The sequence below is a fragment of the Saccostrea echinata genome, unplaced genomic scaffold (genome assembly GCF_033153115.1).
Source record: "Saccostrea echinata isolate AGI-Se365-2 ecotype Australia unplaced genomic scaffold, CSIRO_AGI_Sech_v1 ptg000022l, whole genome shotgun sequence".
Taxonomy (NCBI): Eukaryota; Metazoa; Mollusca; class Bivalvia; order Ostreida; family Ostreidae; genus Saccostrea; species Saccostrea echinata.
Genome location: NW_026889771.1, coordinates 17912501 through 17935270, shown reverse-complemented (window position 1 = coordinate 17935270; position 22770 = coordinate 17912501). Strand labels below are relative to the sequence as shown.

At 32.7% G+C, this 22770-nt stretch overlaps 1 protein-coding gene across 4 annotated transcripts in view; it reads right to left on the bottom strand.

The window, feature by feature from the left end:
* Nucleotides 1-22770, bottom strand: part of LOC133190567 (multidrug resistance-associated protein 1-like) — a 962792-nt gene that overhangs the window by 857376 nt on the left and 82646 nt on the right. For all 4 annotated transcript variants that reach the window (XM_061326266.1, XM_061326267.1, XM_061326268.1 and 1 more), the window contains exons 4-5: nt 22016-22153; nt 16590-16715 (exon numbers count right to left, since the gene is read on the bottom strand). In XM_061326266.1, coding sequence (XP_061182250.1) covers nt 16590-16715; nt 22016-22153 — 264 coding nt within the window. The remainder of the gene's footprint in view (nt 1-16589; nt 16716-22015; nt 22154-22770) is intronic.

Sequence of the window (22770 nt, the reverse complement as noted above, 5' to 3'; positions counted from 1 at the left end):
AACCATTCCCATCTAGCCAAAACCAGTCACCTGTAAACAATTTCAGAATTTTGGCTAAGTCGGAAGACACCATCTAAATAGCATTTATCTTGTAAAAACCGAGTGTCAATATCAGTTCATATAGATAATTCATATTGTTAATATACCATTTACATGTATTCAATGAATTCCAATGTTTGTATTACGTAAATAGTTGATGCATGATGATGATTATTAATTTCTTATCGTTAGGTTCACAAACATTGTTTGTAAATGGCCGGGATCAGTCCATGATTCCTTCATATTTGCAAATTCCGAACTGAAAGACCACATGGAAACACGGTAATTGAAATTTAAATTTACCAAATTTAGAAGAAACAAAGTAGGGGTGCAAGCATTACTTGGGTAGATGGTTGCTTACAGTATGTACCTGTATGTAATTAAAAAGTGGGGAGGGCTTGTTATAACGGGTTGTTACATTCCTGGAAAAGCTCTTTTATTTGTTTTTAATTATTTGTTTTCTGATATATTTGTCACAGAAATGATGGCTGGCTTCTTGGGGACTCAGCCTATGCCCTTAAGAAATATATGATGACACCCAAGTCCAATCCATTTAGTGAGGGAGAAGAGAATTATAATGCTGCACACAGTCGCACACGAGTAGTAGTTGAGAGGGCTCTGGGCATCTGCAAATCCCGGTTTAGGTATATTTCTATATATATATACACACACACACACTCCCTAATACACACAGAGACTTTGCTTCAAATTTGACAATATTAAAATAATATACTTTATTTATAACAACATTATCATGAACATCATCATATATCGATTGTACCATGAAACAACAATAATATAACAAGGACTAGTAATACATTAATTCTTACTAAAACAAAGAAAATAATGCTTAAAAATTGCATTTTTCTATAGATGCGTACACAAACCTGGTGGAATGCTACTCTTCTCCCCACAGAAGAGTGTTCAGATCATAACTGCAGTTGCTAAATTGCACAACATGTGCCTTGACATGAACGTACCTTTGATGGAATATGAAGAAACCGTCAATATGCATGACCCTGGGGTTCATCAACAAGCCCAAGATGCAAATGCAGACCAACCTGGACAGGCAATTTGACAGAGATTAATTCAGAGATTTGCTATGAATTGATCTGGATAATCTTTTACATGCTTATAGAAGCTATTTCCCCCCTTTAAATTTAATACTAGGCTAGTGACTAGTGAGGATAGTCAGCTTAATACTGGATTTTTCAAATTTCTTCAAAATTTAATACAAGTCAAAAGTATCCATATTCCTTACAAGTTTGATTTTATTATTAATAAGTAGAACTAAGTCAAAATTTTAAAGGAAGTTAAGAATTTCACAATACATGCATTAACAAGAGGACCATGGGTCACAATGCTCCATTGAGTGACTTTTGCCTGGCATGGCTGTTTTTCATTCTGTGTATATTTTTTTTTTTTGCCTACTTTTGCCCAACCTTACCCTGGGGTCAATATTTGAACAAATTTAAATCTAAAATTCCAGACGATGATTCCATACAAATATAAATCATTGCTTTGCTATTATTATTGAGAAAAATAATCTCTGGGGGGTTTTTTCTTTCTTAAATTCCTATGTAAAAATTTGCCTATTGATGACAACTTTATAATAATGGTTTGAAGAATCAAACATATTTGATATATTTGTAAATTCATATCAATGGCTTTATGTTTACAACTAATCTATAGTTGAAAGTTGTACAGATAGAGGTTGACTTTATATACACTTCTGTAATAAGTATTTAAATCATTATTTATAACAAATTATGCTCACACTATTTCATATTATGTAACATGTAATCAAAAATTGTATAATCATATCTAATATGTGGATCGCATAGCAAGCTTATAATTAATACATGTATATACTTTATCATTCTGATATGCTCAACTACATATTACACTACAAATGGACTCTGCTTTCAAAACATATGCTATTTAATTTACACATCCTTGATATGTACTGGTATGCTATCTTACTTAATCAATTTGTTTAAAATTTCTTTTAATGCATACTGAGTATGTAATAGACATTTTTCAGATATTTCATATAAATTTAATGTTTCTCACATATTGAAAAGAATTCATTTCTGTAGATTTTTCTTCATAATAATCAAATTCTAGGTAATATAACATGTACATTTTAACAATGTGCTTTTTGATTACAATGTAGCTAAAAACAATTAGTTTATATCATATTTATAACCTGTATTGCTAAGTTACATGTACATCACATGTACAGTATGCCTTGTATCATCAGCATAGTAATTTGCTTGACAAGATATTTAAATTTTGTACATTTTTTTTCATTATGCTGACATATTTCCGAGTCTTAAGATATCAATACAATAATTGCACCCTACATTGCTGTTGTTATTGCACAAACATCACGTAACAATGTGAATAACTTTAACAATATAAAACAAAGAGCTAAATCTGAACATGTGTTGAAATAGTTTTTGCAACAAATGTAAAATTTCTTTTCTGATTTAATACAATGCTTTTGTCTAAAGTAACATTAAATAAAAAATCAATGAGTCATCTGCTAAATTTTTGTTGTATTGTCTTGCTAGTTAATTTTTCACATACAGTTACTATAAATATGAAAAATATGCTTCAAACTTATATATTATAACAATGTGAAGACCTAAAAAAAATGCAGGTGAAGAGAAGACAGATATTAGAATTTGAATTGTTTAAATATGGGAAAAATTGGAGGGGGGACTTAAATTTAAACTACCTCAGGATGCTTCCATATCAATATTACTAATCATGGCTTTGCTGTTCTTAAACAGATTTTTTTAAAGATTTTCTCTCTATGTATTCCTATGTAAAACTATGATAGCTCATTGTGGCCCCATCCTACCCACCTTAAATTTAAACAAATTTGAAGCTACACTATCTGAGAATGCTTCTATAATAATATGACTAATCATGGCTCTGCTGTTCTCGAGAAAAAAATTTTCAAAGACATTTCCTATATATTCCTATGTTAAACTTTGACCCCCTCTTATGGCCCCGCCCTACCCCGGTGGTTATGATATGAACAAACTTGAATCTAGAGAATGTAATGAAGCATTAATATAAGTTTCATTTTCTCTTGGCCAGTGGTTAATGAGAAGAAGTCGAAATTGTGAAAATGTGAAAAGTTTACAGACGACAGATGACCGACGACAGACAGACGCCGGACACTCTTTGATCAATAAAGTCATAAGTTGACAAGGCCTTTAATCACTGGAGAAACTGAAGGCGAAATGTCCTGTTGCTTTCTCCAGGTAACATAGTCTTCAAGGATGCTCATCTTTTTCTTTTCAATGGCAAGATGTTCCTTCATTATTTTTAGTTTTTCTTCTTCAATTTCCAAAAGTCTATCCTTCACAGCAGCTGAAATCATATTTTCAAAATTTTTAACACAAGAAAGAAAATAACAATTCGAGTTCCTAATTAATCAAAGCATGGCCCCTGGACTAGTAATGAGATCACAGAAGGGGTCCAAAATTTTACATACATGTATACGGATATACATGTTTATGGAGAAAATTATTTTAAAATCTCCTTCTCCACAACCTACCGCGCCGATTATAACCAAACTTGATACAAAGTATTCTGATGTGTAGGAGAAGCTAATTTGTTAAATACAGGGTCATATCCCTTTTAAGGGGAAATAACTATAAAAAAAAAAAAAGTAAGAATACAGCAATGTCCAGAATCAGAGCCAGTTATAAGCTAACTTGGGCACAGACTATCCTTATTAGGAAAAGAATTCTTTTTGATTGATTTTTAAGATATTACAAATGTATTAAAGGAATAACTGTTTTCTAGTTTGTTATTTGTGGCCAATTTAATGTTCGGAAACTGAGTTTTATCAACAATGCATCAGCAAAGCCCATAAAAAGGATGTTTTATTTCAGTATACAACCCTTGTTGCACTACTTACCTAAAGCTTGAGTCAAATGCAAGCAAAATGTGTACGTATTAATTATTAATAAAAATATTTGACAGATCTACAAAGCTAACTACTTACACACTGTGAAATTTTCTACATCTTTCTTCTTTTTCTTGTTGATTGGCTTATCCCCTACAAACAAGAGATCAGATTCAAATACAATGTTACAATGTATAATGCATGTTATGATCTATTAAGTGATATGCAATTAAATGAATGAAGATTTGGATTCATACTGTGTACACAAAGTACAAATAACCATTATCACAGATTATTTCTTATTGTCATTTTCAAATATGTACGAGAAATATAATTTTGCAGTTAAGAAACATATTATTTATCACCAACAGAAAAGAAAGAACACTGAACATCATGCAGGGTACAGTAAAATTTGGTCATAGTGACCTGTGAAATTACTTCGCTATATATCCTTAATCCATTATACGTGTACATGTACATGTATAACATATTCATTTAAGTATATACAGCGATTTCACAATATATGTTTTCTTTGACTATCGAATACCAGTATGTTCAGGGAAGTATTAAATACAAAACTAACCCTGGGATACAGAAATATTTTGGTATACTTAAAGTCTATCTATGACCATTCAGTTTGACAAAAAATGTCATCGTCCACAAACTTTAATGGACAACCCTCGTAGACTCCTTTTTACAGTGGCTATTGGTCATATGATATCATCTTAATACATGTATATCAACATTTGTGACATCACAATGGTTTTTGTGAGAAAGTGATGAAATCAAATCTAGTGGATTCATAAAATATGTGTTACCTATGTGTATTACAGGATGAAAAGAATCTCTTATGGTTTGTGGTTTGATATGATTTTCATCCCACTCATTTTGTGCATTTTATCCTAAGGCTAGGGGGTAAAAGTACACAACTCATTGGAGATTCTGTAGATAGTAAAATGTTTATTACTACTGTCAAAATGAGGTTGGGGTTTTAAATAAACTTACCATTTGTACATGTGGATATAATTTCTGATACATCTTCATCTACACTTTGTAGTGGCTTGTTTACCGTATTTGGCCGAATATAATATGCATTGGTGTAAAATACGCACCCCCCTTTTTGAGCCTGAAACTGGGGAAAAAAACGCAGTTCGGTTGTATTATACGCAGCAGAAAATTTTATCAAGAGGTGTTCTGAACTTTTCAAAATGGCGGTAATTTGCTATGAAAATTGGCGCGGAGATAAAGTGCCGAAAATTTACAGAACACGATATTTTATTCAAATGCGTTTTTATTATTTAATCTTGACTTTCCATATCGCGGTAATCTGGAGGAAATTATTTATTTTAACAAAGCACAAGATAATGTTACATTAAAGTATTAACAGAGTTTATTATTTTTTTTTCAGCAAACGGTGATATTGAAATTATACGTTGCCGTATACTAACTATTCTTTGTGGAAATAATTTTATTTCAACAAAGCACGAGGAGATATTGTTGCAAGTTTAACAGTTGTCATATTTATTTTTAGTTTTAGGTAATCATGTTGAAAATTATGTAAATTTACCAGGGCAAGCGATATTGCAACATCAGAGTATTCATAGACTACTATTTTCCGATTTTGAACTTGAAATTAATTAATTAAATAAAAGCTGATGTTATAAAAATAAAATCAAAATTTAACAAGCGTGTAAAGTGTAGTTATCAACACACCTCCAATGCTGTGAAAAATGATGTACAATGGTGGGATATATGTCTTCATGTATCGAGGTAATCTTCGTGGATATCTTATTTTCTACAGAGCACGAGTAAATGATAACACTTAAGTTTCAACATACTTCATATTTCCTTTTTTGACTCTCAATCATTTTAACACGAGGCCGATAAAAGATAAAGTGAAATTAAATTTAACAAGCGTTTAACTGTTTAATGTATCGTTATCAACACACGCTTTTACATACGAAAGATCAGAAACCAACCCCCGATTTTTAACAAAGAAATTAATCAAAGCCATTAATAAGGGTAGTAAATAATCAGTGCTCTAACTGTAAAAACAATGATTTGGAGTCGGTAAACAATTGAATTGCCTGGAGGGGTGTTGAGGGGTAATTATCAAGTGACAAGCGCACGTGTTCACAACATTGGCTTCCGTTCATTGGGACATATAGAGGGGTGTTTATGTTGAATTGAATTTTCACTGAGTTATTTAAAACCTAAAATAAAATTTTATTTTATTGTATTTCATTAAAAAATGACTTATTTTGACCGGTGTCTGACTGATTAGGTACATGTGTACTGTGATTACGGAAGCACGTGGCAAAGGAATGTGTGAACATCTATAAATAACATCGTTAATGGCGGCCTACACGCAGACGATGAACATGCAGCTCAAATTAATTTTAACTTGCTTTTAAATTTAATTTAACTATCAAAAGGTTATAAATATAACATTTTTAACAAGTCTACATTCCAACAATAACTTTCCGAAGTTTTAAATACGGCGATAAACAGCAAGAAATTGCACAAGTCTCTAGGTAATACTATGGTATGTGCGTATGATAGCCATGTTTCACATGAAAGAAAAACCTATCAAAATCCCATTGTGGTGTAAAATACGCACCCCTTTCTCACAGAAAATTATTTTGGGAAAAAAGTGCGTATTATATTCAGCCAAATACGGTATGTCTGTTAGCAATAAAAAAGAAAAAAAAACATAAATATTATCGCTATAGAAATATTGCAAGTTTCATTAGACTTCATAACTTAATTAATGTGAAAATACTAAACTTCAATTTTATTGTTGTTCCAAACCTCTAACAGGCATATAGTATTGGGAGGGCCCATGGGGCTACCTTTTCCCAAACTTTATATTTTAAGTTAATGTCGTATGGAAATGTTCATTAAAAGTTGTCCCCCTCCCCCCACTTTTTTGCAGTATTGTCAAATACTCCCATATTAAAGTATTCAACTATTCCCCCTTTCCAAACAATGTTTAAGTTGAACATGATTCATAAAAGAAAAGAATTTTTTTCCCTCTTCCCTCGCCTTTATTTCTCCAGCCCTTTGTAAGCCTTATTTAGCCTTCACAGTTCAATGTATTTGCTTTACAGATATCACCTGTGCAGATATTTTCTTGGATTACTCTTTGTTTTTGATTTACCAGTTCAATAATTAAATTATCCCTCTCTTTCACATCATACAGTTTAACTAACCAATTGAAGGTGCATCACATCCCTCGAGAGGCTCATCTACAAAATAATTTGTTGCATGTAAATATATGTCACAAGAAACTTAACAGTATGCAATGTATACTGATATGATAAGTGATTAATTTGGGGGGCTGTCGCTTTAAAACAGAAATAAAATTATATTGAATTAAATTCCGATTTGTTTTAATTGCCCCACATTCATGGAGTGATTTTCCCCACTAATTCAGACACTCTGAATGCCATCCATAGTTATTTGTGTTTAGTCCATTTGTTTTGACTATGAAAATCTGAGAGACAATGAGAGAATCCTCATTTAGAAAGCCTAGGATACAGTTATATACAATGTGGGCAATGTTTGCTTGCTCAAAATATTATAATTTATAATTTCTTTAAGAAATTAATTCCAATCATACCATATTTTCTTTTTTTTAGAACATTCTTGGATGCAATCTGGAATAAAGTAGAATGAGTATTTTTTTTTTATTATTATCTTACATTTATAAAAGTTTTTGGCAAATAAAATCTAAAAATATATGTACATATACAAGACTATAAAGTATAAAAATAAAATCAAATTGCATTTATATGTTATATTAACATGCATTAAGATGCTTACCATCCATGGGTGAAATCACACTCAGGGATTCATATCCCCCCTCCACTCCAGATATGATATCATTAGAGAGCACACCAACAATCTGCAAAATATTGATTTCATGTAGAACATTTGGACAGCATTAAAACAATTCTTTATATTTTCTTTCTTAGCATGCTTAATGTATATTGAATACAATTTTTATTGACAAAAAAAGATTGATTGTAATTGTCTAAAATTATTGGAATTCATCATTGTTCATGACTCACCTTTTCCTCCCAAGGCTTAAGTTCTGGAGGAGGTGGCCCTCCACCAGTCTTCTTCATTTCAGATTTCCTATTTAAAAGAGAAAAAAAGATACTATCTAAATATAGGATCTCCCATGATTTGTAGTTGGATATGATTTTTATCCAACGAGTTGTGTGTTTTTTTATCCCTGAGCCTTAGCGGGATAAAGGGGTAAACATGGGATAAATTTCTTTATACCCTTGTAATTTTGTAGATTTAAAAATGAGTATGAATACATGTATTAGACTTCTTTTAAAATACAGGGTTTGTCTGATTGTCCGTGTCCAGTTTATTTTGTTATTTGACTAAGTCAATTTTCACAAGCATTTGTCCGATTGGACAAGTACACTTCTTTACCATTATGGACGAATGTAAATAAATCTTTTTTTTTAAATAGATAAATAAATAATTTGCATTCGGACAAGTAGCATTTGCAGGCAACTTGTCCAATGGACATTTTGTTTAGCCATGAAATAATTCCAAGAACTTGATATACATTATTTTACATTTATTAATATTTACATCAATCATGTTCTTACAATACAAAAATATTAAAAAAATAATCTCAATAAAAAAAACCATGACCAGATGTTTTTAAAATAAACCCTGTGTTTATGACATATTGTTATATGTTTTTACAGTATACCTGTTGGCCGCCTTCTTCGTGTGACTCTGTATATTTTGCCACTTTTTCTTAACGTCTTTGACACTGCGGACGCAGGAAGAACAAGAATTGACTCTAAGTGAAAATATCATGAATTGATTAATCCTTTGATTAAATTTGCCAAACAAAAAATTCTGTGAAATATCTTACTATCAGAACAGGACTGTGTCATCTGAATTTTAATAGAATTTGGTAACTGGTTCGATAAATGTTATTCATCCTCGGTGGAATTGACTATAAGAAATATTCATATTCAATTTCTGTAGCATTAGGCCTAGTATTATATATTTATATGGAAAATGAGAGCAACATTTTTCAATACTGATAACTTCCTCATAATGGTATCCCATGAAAGATCATAATTACATTAATTACCTTTCTGTTATTTCAAACCAAGCTCTCTGCTTGGTCTTGATGGTGAGCGATGGGCCAAATTTTCACAAATTATGGCCCATCGCTCTGGATCAGTCAGCAGATCAACCAAAAGATTGATACTGGCCTCCGACCAGTTCGCTTTTCTCTCCTCCATGGTTGGTTTGTTTACGTTCGTCTGCTTTGTGTCGATTTTACCTCCAGCACTAAAGAGTTCCCAAAGTGCTCGTAACTTGGAAATCGTAAGTGCTACGTCTACGACATGTTTTGTGAAACGCTCGTATACGTTCACGTGAAATAATCGCAAACGTAATCGTAAGTTTACGATCTACAATTTGTTAGTGAAACGGACCAGGATTGTAAGATATATTATTTATAGCAAGTTTATTTCAGTTATATGCATGAAGAGTTCTCCTTCACTAGCCAAATGAAAATTGTTACTTGTTTAAGGGTCTAGCTTTTCACTCCTACCATACACATGATTCTAACAAAATAATATTTTCATGAGATAAAGATATAGAGGCACAACATTTTTATCAACAGCCACATTGAAATATTTATCGTTTTTGAGTTATAACGCAAAAACTTTCAAGGGCCCTAGATCTCTACTGTAAAGTTGCGTGTATTGGCCGCAATGGTGTAAAAGACGCACCCCCAAAGTTGGGGTGAAAATCCTGACAAAAACACACTTTCCTAATTTTGAACAATTTTATGAAGAAAAAAAGTGCGGCCAATACAAGCCACTTTACGGTAATTTAAGGGGCCAGCCCCTTTTTAGTGGTGTCGAATAAAAGATCCTAAAATTGTACACAACTTTTATTCTAAATGTCTTAACAAAATATTTTTTATTTAAAAGATACAGAAGAAAATATGTCTGAATTTTCGCTCTTTTAGGCATCCAAATTTTTTACCCCTATCTAACGCCATTTTGAACACAGGAAATCAAAAAAACAAAAGTCAATGTGTAGAACTGCAATGCTTCTATTTTTAAGAAAACAAAGACCCTCAAGTTTCAATCAAAGGGAAATAACTTGGAAATGAAAGGGAATTTCTGAAATCTATAACATCATTTTGAAACAGTTTTGCAACGTCTATAAACTTGGAAAATTTGATTAAAATCCATTGCAAAACAAGAGGCCCAAGGGCCTTGAATCGCTCTTCTGATAAACTGCACAACCTATCACTTCTATTTGAAGCATCTAAGTATCCTGTATATTTAGATAAACCCTTGAAATTTCAATTCACACTCTAAGAACCCAAGATGATTCTAAGCCAATTAGTACCTGAGAGTTGGTCATGGTGACCTACTTATAACTTGTCATTCTCTGAGGATCCATCAACTAAGTTTGATGATTCTAAGGCAATTAATACCTAAAATATTTAAAAATTATAACCATAAAATTTTATAAGTAGGTCAAAGTGACCTACTTTTCTGTTGATGTACTCAAAGGACCCAAGATGCATCAACTGACAAAGTTTGATGATTGTAAGCCAATAAGTACCTGAAATATTCAATTAAAGCCATAAATTTTCAAAAGTAGGTCACGGTGACCTACTTTTCAGTTGTTGTACTCCGAGGACCAAAGATACATTGACTGACAAAGTTTGATGATTCTAAGCCTATTAGTACCCAAAATATTCAATTAAAGCCATAAATTTTCAAAAGTAGGTCACGGTGACTTACTTTTCAGTTGTTGTACTCCGAGGACCCAAGATACATTAACTGACAAAGTTTGATGATTCTAAGCCAATAAGTACCTGAAAATATTTAATTAAAGCCATAAATTTTCAAAAGTAGGTCACAGTGACCTACTTTTCAGTTGTTGTACTCCAAGGACCCAAGATACTTTGACTGACAAAGTTTGATGATTCTAAGCCAATTAGTACCCGAAATATTTAATTAAAGCCATAAATTTTCAAAAGTAGGTCACAGTGACCTACCTTTCAGTCAACCTACTCCGAAGACCCAAGATGCATCAACTGACAAAGTTTAATGATTCTAAGCCAATTAGTACCTGAAATATTTAAATAAAGCCATAAATTTTCAAAAGTAGGTCACGGTGATCTACTTTTTAGTCGACTTACTCCGAAGACCCAAGATGCATCAACTGACAAAGTTTCATGATTCTAAGCCAATTAGTATCTGAAATATTCAATTATGGTCATATAAATTGAAAAGTAGGTCACGGTGACCTACTTTTCAGTTGACGTTTTTTGAGGACCCAAGATGCATTAACTTACAAAGTTTTATGATCATAGGCCTTAAAATGTCCAAATTATGCCTCTAATATGCTTTGAAATCGAATGCCTGCAAAGTTCAAAAAGTAGGTCATGGTGACCTACTTTTAAATAAATATGTTTTATGGCCCCAAGATGCATTATCTTACAAGATTTAATTATTCTAAACCTCTCAATATTCGAATTAATGACCTTAATTGTTTTGAAAAAGATTAGCCATAAAATTCAAAAAGTAGGTCAAGGTGACCTACTTTTTAGTTGATATACTTCGAGGACCCAAGATACATCAACTGACAAAGTTTGATGATCATAGGCCTTAAAGGACTTATCGCATGATTTTTCAAAAATCTTAATTTTATGAAAAATATTATCTACAACCTTGTTTATTAAAATTCTGAATACAATAAACGTTGTTGAAAGCATATTTTAAGAGATATTGAGAGTTGAAATTCAAATACGGCAATATGCATATTTCAGTCGGATTTCGGGGAAATACTGCTCTGACGTCATAGGCGACAATTCAGTGATAGAGAGATGAGAAGTTGCACATTATTTACGAAGTTATCAACGACAAATGCAGCTTAATTATGAAAAATGCTGAAAAAATTAATTCCTTACGTGATTTTCAATTACTTTAGAAACATTAACTAGTTCTAAGGTATAGGAATTTTGAGATATTTTCGTTTTTTATTCCAAACATTTAGAATCTGTAGGTCTGATTACGGCAATGTTTCGTGATCGGAAAATTATTTTTCAAGACCGCCATCCTTTACAAAACATATGAAAGCATACTTGCATAAATTAATATTATGTTAAAAACGAAGAATAACAAAGCTATGTAATATTAAATTTGTGAATCAAATAAGTTAATACATGTGATAGAATGACAAATCAAATTGTATTGTGATGGCGAGTTTCTTCGTCTTCGCCGCGTTTCCCTTGCTATCGTCGCTGCTATTTTTACAATGTTAATGGATTTTTCAGATTATTTCTTGCTGACAATTCTAAAATATAAGGTTGGATATTAAATTTCATATCGATAAAATCAGTGATTTGGTCGTCCATAACGCAGAAAATTCAGGTTGTATCGCGTATATTTTAGTAAGATTTACGTGAAGAGCTGATCAGCCATTGTCGCCTTTGACGTCACAGGGTCACGTGATCGCTATCTAATTAACTTAGATTTTTAATTCAGGGGTTTTCATTTGAGTCAATAATTGGTTAGTTACCGCGTTTTATCCGCAGTAAAAACACAAAATTTATAAAATGTGGTCATAAGGAACGTTTTACGCTTTTAATTTCAAATAATTTAGAAACATGCGATAAGTCCTTTAAATTGTTCAAAATATGCCTCTAAATCATTTTGAATAAGAATGGCCGCAAAATTTAAAAAGTAGGTCACCATGACCTACTTTTGAGTCAACATGATATGAGGTCCTTAGATGCATCAACTGACAAGATTTGATGATCCTAGTCCTTATAGTAAGCAAAATATCAACATTTTAACAAGAGGCCCATGGGCCACATCGCTCACCTGAGCACATTGGCTAGGCAAAAGCACAATCAGTTCAGTATTGAAAAGACCAGGGGGGGGGGGGGGGGGGCTTGAATTTTAAACTACCTGATGATGCTTTCATGTCAATATAACAAATGGCTTTGTTGTACTTGAGAAGATTTTTTTAAAAAAATTCCCATATATTCCTTTGTAAAAATTTGATCCCTCATTGTGGCTCCTCCCTATCCCAGGGGTCATCATTTGAACAAACTTGAATCTACACTACCTGAGGATGCTTCCATATCAATATGACTAAACATAGCTTTTCTGTTCTTGAGAAGAAATATTTTTTCTATATGTTCTTATGTAAAACTTTCCATCCCCCATTGGGCCCCATCCTACCCCTGGGGGTCATCATTTGAACAAAATTGAATCTACACTACCTGAGGATGCTTCCATATCAATATGACTAAACATAGCTTTTCTGTTCTTCAGAAGAAGAAATTTTCCTTTATATTTCTATGTAAAACTTTGATCCTCCATTGTGGCTCCGCCCTACCCCCGGGGGTCATGGTTTGAACAAACTTGAATCTACACTACCTGAGGATGCTTCCATATCAATATGACTCATCATGGCTTGCTGTTCTTGAGAAGAAGATTTTTAAAGATTTTTCCTATATATTTCTATGTAAAACTTTGATCCTCCATTGCGGCCCCGCCCTACCCCCGGGGGTCATGGTTTGAACAAATTTGAATCTACACTACCTGAGGATGCTTCCATATAAATATGACCAATCAGGGCTTTGCTGTTCTTGAGAAGAAGATTTTTAAAGATTTTTCCTATATATTTTTATGTAAAACTTTGATCCTCCATTGTGGCCCCGCCCTACCCCCGGGGGTCATGATTTGAACAAACTTGAATCTACACTACCTCAGGATGCTTCCATATAAATATGACTCATCATGTCTTTGCTGTTCTTGAGAAGAAGATTTTTAAAGATTTTTCCTATATATTTCTATGTAAAACTTTGATCCTCCATTGCGGCCCCGCCCTGACCCCGGGGGTCATGATTTGTACAAACTTGAATCTACACTACCTCAGGATGCTTCCATATAAATATGACTCTTCATGGCTTTGCTGTTCTTGAGAAGAAGATTTTTCCTATATATTTCTGTGTAAAACTTTGATCCTCCATTGCGGCCCCGCCCTACCCCCGGGGGTCATGATTTGAACAAACTTGAATCTACACTACCTGAGGATGCTTCCATATAAATATGCCTCACCATGGCTTTGCTGTTCTTGAGAAGAAGATTTTTAAAGATTTTTCCTATATATTTCTATGTAAAACTTTGATCCTCCATTGCAGCCCCGCCCTACCCCCGGGGGTCATGGTTTGAACAAACTTAAATCTACACTACCTGAGGATGCTTCCATATAAATATGCCTCACCATGGCTTTGCTGTTCTTGAGAAGAAGATTTTTAAAGATTTTTCCTATATATTTCTATGTAAAACTTTGATCCTCCATTGCAGCCCCGCCCTACCCCCAGGGGTCATGATTTGAACAAATTTGAATCTACACTACCTGAGGATGCTTCCATATAAATATGACTCATCATGGCTTTGCTGTTCTTGAGAAGAAGATTTTTAAAGATTTTTCCTATATATTTCTATGTAAAACTTTGATCCTCCATTGTGGCCCCACCCTACCCCCGGGGGTCATGATTTGAACAAACTTGAATCTACACTACCTGAGGATGCTTCCATATAAATATGACTCATCATGGCTTTGCTGTTCTTGAGAAGAAGATTTTTAAAGATTTTTCCTATATATTTCTATGTAAAACTTTGATCCTCCATTGCAGCCCCACCCTACCCCCGGGGGTCATGATTTGAACAAACTTAAATCTACACTACCTGAGGATGCTTCCACATGAGTTTCATCTTTCCTGGCCCTATGGTTCTTGAGAAGAAGATTTTTAAATGATGCCATTATTTTTTCAGTAATTCCTAATTATCTCCCCTTGAAAGAGGGCGTGGCCCTTCATTTGAACAAACTTGAATCCCCTTTACCCAAGGATACTTTGTGGCAAGTTTGGTTGAAATTGGCCCAGTGGTTCTTGAGAAGAAGTCGAAAATGTGAAAAGTTTACAGACAGACAGACAGATGGACAGACAGACAGACGGACAGACAGACGGACGCCGGACAAAATGTGATCAGAAAAGCTCACTTGAGCTTTCAGCTCAGGTGAGCTAATAAAATGTAATTTTTGGTCAACTTTGAAGTGACCTTGAGACAACGCCCTTTGCCCCAGGGTGATGCCTTGAACAATTTTTAATCTACAACATATCCTCATCCTTTTGTGTAAGTTTGGTGATAATCTGCCCAGTGGTTCTTGAGAAGAAGATTTTTTAGCAACCAGTACTTTTGTTTCTATTTTCCTAATTATCTCTCCTTGTTTAAGGGTCACAACCCTAGTTTTGGTATAAAAGGGAGCCCTTGGGCCAAGGATACCCTGTGACAAATTTGACAATAATTGGCAAAGGGGTTCTTGAGTTATGGCCCATATTCTAAAAAGTTTACGCACACCGCACAAATGGCCATAGCATTAGCTCTTTGAGCCTTTGGCTCAGAGAAGCTAATAAATAAGCTATGAGGCATCAAAGTTAACGTCTAGGAAAAAGAAGAAAAAAATTCAGTCCTTAGCGAACATCAACGTTTGGAATTTCTGGTAAAAATGAACTACCAAGTACACATCTACATATGTTGCTCTATCATCACTGTTAATTTTGCATTCCTGTGTTATGTGCTTTACCAGAAAATGCCCAGACATACTGACCCCCCAAAAATCACTAAATCATGTAAATCGCCAGACCGGAAGTGACGTCATCAAAATAAAAAAAATTATATATCTACATTTTTTAATTCCTATCAGACCTGAAAGTTTCATGAAAATCGAGCAAGCCCTTTCCGAGAACTCAGCTCAGGTGAGCTTAAAAAAAAGAATAATAAACGTGAAAAAGAAACAATAGAATAATAGAAGGGTCTTCCACTGAAGACGGAAGACCCTAAAAAGAAACAATACAATCACTATAGGTCTTCCGTTGTGAACGGAAGCCTAACTGAAAAAAAAATGCATTAAAATCTTGATATCCATTCCTCTAGAAATGCTTAAAAACTCTGCCATGAAAGGGGTTAAATAGGACATAATACATTTTCTACCTAAGATGCATTAACTGAAAAAGTTCAATAATTCTGTCTAATAGTTTTCTAGTTATGAACCAGACAAAACTTTGCCATATTTGGCCATAACATCTTAATAAGAAGTTAAAGAGACCTATTTTTAATGTAACACACCTTCTACCCAAGATGCATCACCTGACAAAGTTTGATAATTCTAGGCTTCATAGTATTTAAGTTATGAGCAGGACGCAAAAAAGCTAAAGGAAGACAGACGGACGGACAAAGAGACCCAAATTAACATCCCCCTTTCAGTGAAAGCGAGGGACAATAATACATCCTTGAAAAATTTATTTAATTGCCAACTCTATATTTGCCTTTTCTTCATTATTGTTACCTTAGAATTGGCCATGGTCCTTCATTTGAATAAGATTTAAATGTGAAAAGTTTATGATGACAAATATGATGACACCAAACAGATAACAGAAAGATTTTGATGAACGAATTAAATTGTTTCTATTCAGTCAAATGTGCATCATTAATAGAAAATTTCTGCCTGTAATATAATCTTTAAAATTTACCTTATTGTGGGAATAAGCTTTCAGTAGCCTCTGTCTTCCATCAACCAGAGAAGCAAGAATGAATTCTACTAAAATAGCTGGGAAATACAGCTGAAATGTTGCAAACGCTACAATGTCTGAAATTCCCTGCAAAATAAAAACAAAAAGCCCATGGGCCATATTGCTCACCTGAGGACTTTGGCTAGAAAAAAGCAGAATTCAGTTTAATACTTATAAGTAGTCCCCCCCCCCCCCCCCCATGATGCATGATTTGTATGAACAAACTTTAATCTACACCTACTGAAGATACTTTCATATATTTAAATGATTATTCATTGATTTAAGATTTTTTCCTATGTAAAAGTTTTTTTTCTATTGTGGCCCTGCCCTACCCCGAGGGTCATAATATTAACAAGCTTGAATCTACACTGAGGATGATTCCATATCAACATGACTAATCATAGCTTTGCTACTCTTAGAAGATTTTTAAAAATTGTTCCTATATATTCCCATATATTTACATTTGCAAATGTTTTCCCTTATATAACATTACCTAAGCAATTAAGGCATATTTAATTCTGTGTAAAAACAGGTTCATCACATGTCCCTAAATTCATTGCTCAGTTATAAACAATTGACGTAATTTCACAGTGACATCATAAGTGACGAGTTCAACACATTCAATTTATACCGTTGAGGTTTGAAAAATTAAATCATTTTAAGGGTTTAAAACTTTAGTACATACCCTATAATTCCTAGTAACCGCCCCTGCCCCTATAAGTGCCCCCCCCCCCCCCCCGGTCTTTTTCAATTGTCGGGAAATACTGTATATACCAATACCGAAATAAGTTATAACTAAGTTATAACTTTTCTGTAACTTTCTTGTACCTCAAGAAAAAGTTACATTTTAGTTATAACTTTTCTGTACCTAAAATGGACTTAGCCATTTTTAGATGTAACTAAAATATAACTTTTCTGGACTTTGTCATTTTACTGTATAACTTTTTTTGTACCTTTTGACCTTAGCCATTTTCTGGTGTAACTAAAAGATAACTTTTCTGGACTTTGTCATTTTAGTCTATAACTTTTTTGTACCTTTTTGGACTTAGCCATTTTCAGATGTAACTAAAACATAACTTTTCAGGACTTTGTCATTTTTCTGTGTAACTTTTTTGTACCTAATTTGGACTTAGTCATTTTGCAGAATGGCTACTTAGTTAAACTGAATATTTTGGTGTTTTGTTTTTTGGGGTTTTTATACCGTACACCTAAATTAAATTTTTTTTTTATAACTGTTGAAATTTAATCATATAAATTAATAAATAAGCATAATTATATTAGTATAGTGATGCAGTTTTACATACCTGTAATATCTACAGAGGATATGAATAAAAAGGTTGGGATGATTAAAGGCTACATAAAGATACCACTATACGTTTATATGCAGAATTTTCTTTAGCTAAAAACTATTCATATAATGAATTGCATTATATACTGCTATTATTTACGCAGACATTTATTTTTCTATTTTGTTGTGAGCTGAGATTTTTTTTTTTTAAAGAAAAAAAGGGGAGCTTCTTGACATCTTTACTACCAATGTTTTTCTCATCCACTGCAGTCCACAGCCACATCCACTGTTAAGTTCAACAGAAGAGATGTCAGAAATTGAGACTTGTAGTATATTACATCTGAAGTTGGGAATAAATCTCTCTCTAAATCTCTCACTCTATCAGTAATAAATATTATTTGTTAATTAATATTTGTATTGTAAGTACTAGTTTCATCTAAAGTTGGGAATAATCTCTCTCTCTCTCTCTCTCTCTCTCTCTCTCTCTCTCTCAGAAAATAGGTATTATTTAGACTTAATATTTGTTTTGTAAATTATATGCATGTACATCTTAAGTTGGAATAATTTTCCTAATTCTGGAGAAATATAAATGTTCAAGAGATATAAACAGTTGTCAAATGTTATAATCTCATGAAGTCATTTAATGTTTTTCACAGACTTTTCTTCGTGTGCAAAACAGTGTTAATTTCCCCATTATTTTCTCATGACACAGGTGTTTGTACTAGATGACCTTTTTGGCCTACACTTCGTAAATTTCAGCTTGTGTATTACGCAATGGTACAATTTTACAAAGGTTGTTTGAAATCTAAAGTAAATCAGTCATAATAACTTGAATAAGGGTGGCTAGAAAGATAAACAACAACATACAGTGTGTGTATGTTAATTCATTTAGTTACAGATATTACGATGTTGGGAATAAAGACTGCCAGTTATATTAATTAAGATTTTAGCAGAAGACTAGGACAGGTGGATTTTATTATTTTCCTGATTAAATAACCCAGTTTTACTAGTTATTTTCAAAAATAAATAAAATATTAAATTCAAAATGGCGGCAACGACACAAATATGGCAGCCCCGATGTCGGTTTTGTCCGTTTTGTTGGAACTCAGTTTCAAAATTTTAACACCAACTGGCTTTTTAATATTTAAGATAAGTTTCAAAATACACAATTTTGTTAATTTGGATTTAAAATAAATTAATTATGAATTATTTATTTAATTTTTTTCAATCACGTGACTTATTTCAAGCCTCTGATTGGTCAACAACAGAGCGCGGATTTTTTCATGGACAATTTGAATGTTGGCGTGTTGAAAGTGTTGATAGAAAAACGATGAGAAAATCAGTCGGTAAGGCAATATTTATGTTAATATTTTGATGTTTTTGGTAAGAAATGTTTAATACCTCTAGAAGGGCATTCAAAAAAGAAGAAATATATAGAATGAACAAAATTCTAGGCATGTGAATCTTAGATTTCTAGTTTGTTTTGATTGGTATGTCAATGACAAAGACTGCAGAAGTTAAGAAATTGAAACATATTTTTTCAGCATTTAGTATATGAACAAAAATGTTGTTCTTTGTCATATTCAATTCCTTAAATATTCTTATAGATCGGTTTAATTATTAAATGACCTATATTCAGTATATTGTGTAATTGTTTAACAGATTCTCTGAACTGTTTTAATATTGTACATATTGTAGCCTTTAAACACCACATGATCATAACATGATATAGTGTACTGAAATGAGTAAGATAAAATTTCTAATTTTTATTTAATTACAGCAGTATACTGGTACATTATTTCTTTCCATGAGAATCTCACATCTGTGCCAAGCTGGAGTGAAATCCTTCAAAAACATCACCTGTTTTTTTTCATTTTTAGATATTGTTAGGTTCAATAAAGTATTGTTTATTATACTCTTTCCAAATAGTTTTGAAATCTTTAAAATTGGTTTATAGTACAACTTCCTGAGACATCCAGTATATTTTTCTTTAATTAGACCCTTGAAAATTAGCTGTCTCTTTGTTTTAAACCCTTTTGAGAATTGTTTGGACAACAACATTTAATACATGTATTTGCCTGGTGGAGGGCTCCAAATTTTGACTTGTATTTGGCACTTGTGGCCAGCATCTACGGCGACACTAGACCTAAGTTTTTATGGTTTCATTTGAAGGACCGGTCTCCACATCCAACATTGGGATTTGAACCATGCCAGGCCCTTGAAACATTGTACATTGCCTGTGTAAAGCACTGGAAGCTGATAGTAAGTTTGAAAAATATACTCGAACATCCGATTGTTGAGTATCTGGGAATTTTGTCTTTTTGTAAATATTCGATTTCAATAAAGAATGGGTGGACTTAAGTGTCCAGAAAAAATTAAAGTGTTATAAAATGTTTATTTCTTTCCATCATATAGATCCCCGATATCTTAACCGTGTATTCTTGGTACAGATATGAATTTAAAATGCTCTTTTCAAGAAAAACTAAATAAATATCGAAGGCATGGGGCCCGAAGATTTCTTGAATATCAATAGAGATAATCAGGGTCACTCGTTTTCCATCTTCTGAATACATAGTCAGCGCATGTTTGTTGGCTGTTCTTAAGAAAACTGTAGTTGTATATCTAATGTCATATTAAAAGGAGAATAGCCAACAAACGTGCGCTCATACTTAATTTTACAAAAAACATGTTCAAAACGAACTTCTCGCTTCTATTGTTATGACTGCATTAACCTTGATTTGACTTCAATTGACCTGTTGAATATTACAATTCATCACGTGATATCCACCTGCTAGTGTACTCATGAAAACAAAAACATTGTATTCTTCAACCTGACCTCGATGTAAATCACGTCTTGGAGCGTGTTTGGATGCAATATTTTCAAAATTTAGCAAATTAAATGTTAATATAATTTTGCGTGTCCTCACATTTTTTTTTAAAATTTCATATTGACATCGCTGTAATATACCATACACACATTCGAATTTCTAAAGAGAAAGAGGAGAGAGAGAGAGAGAAATGTCGACACTGATGCTGATCGATAGCCCTGCCTTCTATTAATATTGATTATGTGACCTAAAAACCATTCCGGGTACATGTTAAATTCCTGACAGCGACACTAGTGTATCGTTGCTTCAATTTTGATTCATAGCAACAAGGCATTGCTTTTGTATGAATTTCTACCTAATATAATCATGTATACGTAGCTCTTTCTATTGCTTGTAAAATATTTTGGATTCACTTCATTTACAGCTTGGAAGAGGAATCGCAAAAAGATCCAAAACAGGGCATTAAGTCCACTCATTCTTTACAATGGTGTGAGATATTCACAATTTTAATTGAATAATAGTTGTGAATTAATTTATTTTAAAATTTGATTCTGAAATTACATTTATATGATATGCTGTTTAAAATTTGCTTTTTCTTTTGTACTAATTTGCTTATTCATAAAGGTATTATTCAATTAAATTTCAGAAAGCATTTTCAAAGCTGCTGTCATAAAAAAAATAATTTATCTACCTACCTACCCAACTTGAGATTTTAGGGTCAGGTTAGGGGAAACAAGGCTAATTTTAATGATGGGATATATTTAAAGTTATAGAGATATATTAAAAGTATAGAAAAGATGACATGGTCATCATGCACATGCATGCACGTGGGCACGTGTGCAATGAGTGAAATGACAGTAAATATGGAAATTATTAAAATCACATGCATGCACATGCACCGATTTCTGATTAGCTTATGCTCATTTGCTACATGTCCATTTTATACCCCCTAAATACTTCGAACAAGTATTAATCCATAATACAGAGATTTTGCTTTTTAAATGAATTTTATAGGTAATGCGGCACCAAAAGAGAGTTGAGGAGTGTTTGGGGAACATCTGTAATGGTCTCTGTTACAATTAAAACTAGTTTTGTATAATGTATCAGTCAAAGCAGTAAAGTTCAATTCAAATCAGACAGCTGGTAACTAACCATAATTAGTCTATAAAACATCATTTAAATTTTGATCAGAATAATTAGCTCATTTCACTTTTGGAAGTCTAATTATGGAAAATGGAATGTTAAGCATGATTGATATTTATGATACAAACATTCATTATAGCTCCTCTGATTCTGGACTGAAACATCAGAATTCCATAAATTGACAGAAGCAACCAAAAGATGAGCAAGTATCCAGAAGAATGCACTCCTCTTCTCCTTTCATACTGAATCATGATCACACAGAACACCTACAAGACATAAACAATTGTACAGCTAAAAAGTGTTTCATAACAAGTAACAAATTAAAAGAAAACTTCAAAATTCTGAAAAACAAAAATATTAATGCCCATGGATCACAACACTCTTTTTAGTAACCTTCCCCTGCTGTTCTTCAAATTTAAAAAAAGATTCACAAAAGAAATTCAGATCCTCTTTAATTTATTCCAATTAAAAGTTATGACCCCATATTGTAGATCATGAGGTTTGAAGTTTTTGGATTTCACATCAGAATTTTATATTTTAATTGGTTTTCAAGTGAATATATGATATTATCTGTCAATCTGCCATGTATTAAGCAAAGGAATTACTTGTGCTTTATAAGCATCAACATGTTTGAACTAAAAAAAAAACATATAATGTTTAGACTATTGAACCTTTTTTGCAGAATGTAAAGGAAAAGGGCTTGAAAGCTTTCATTGTTTAGCATATATTCAAATGAGTATCAATGAAAAAGTTTGACATTAACTTAGGGTCAAAAATCATCGACATTTGTGTCAAATTGGGAAAAATCAATAAGATTGAAATTAACCTTAATTGACAGATAAAATAAAATATATAAATAAATGTAACATCATTTATTCAATAA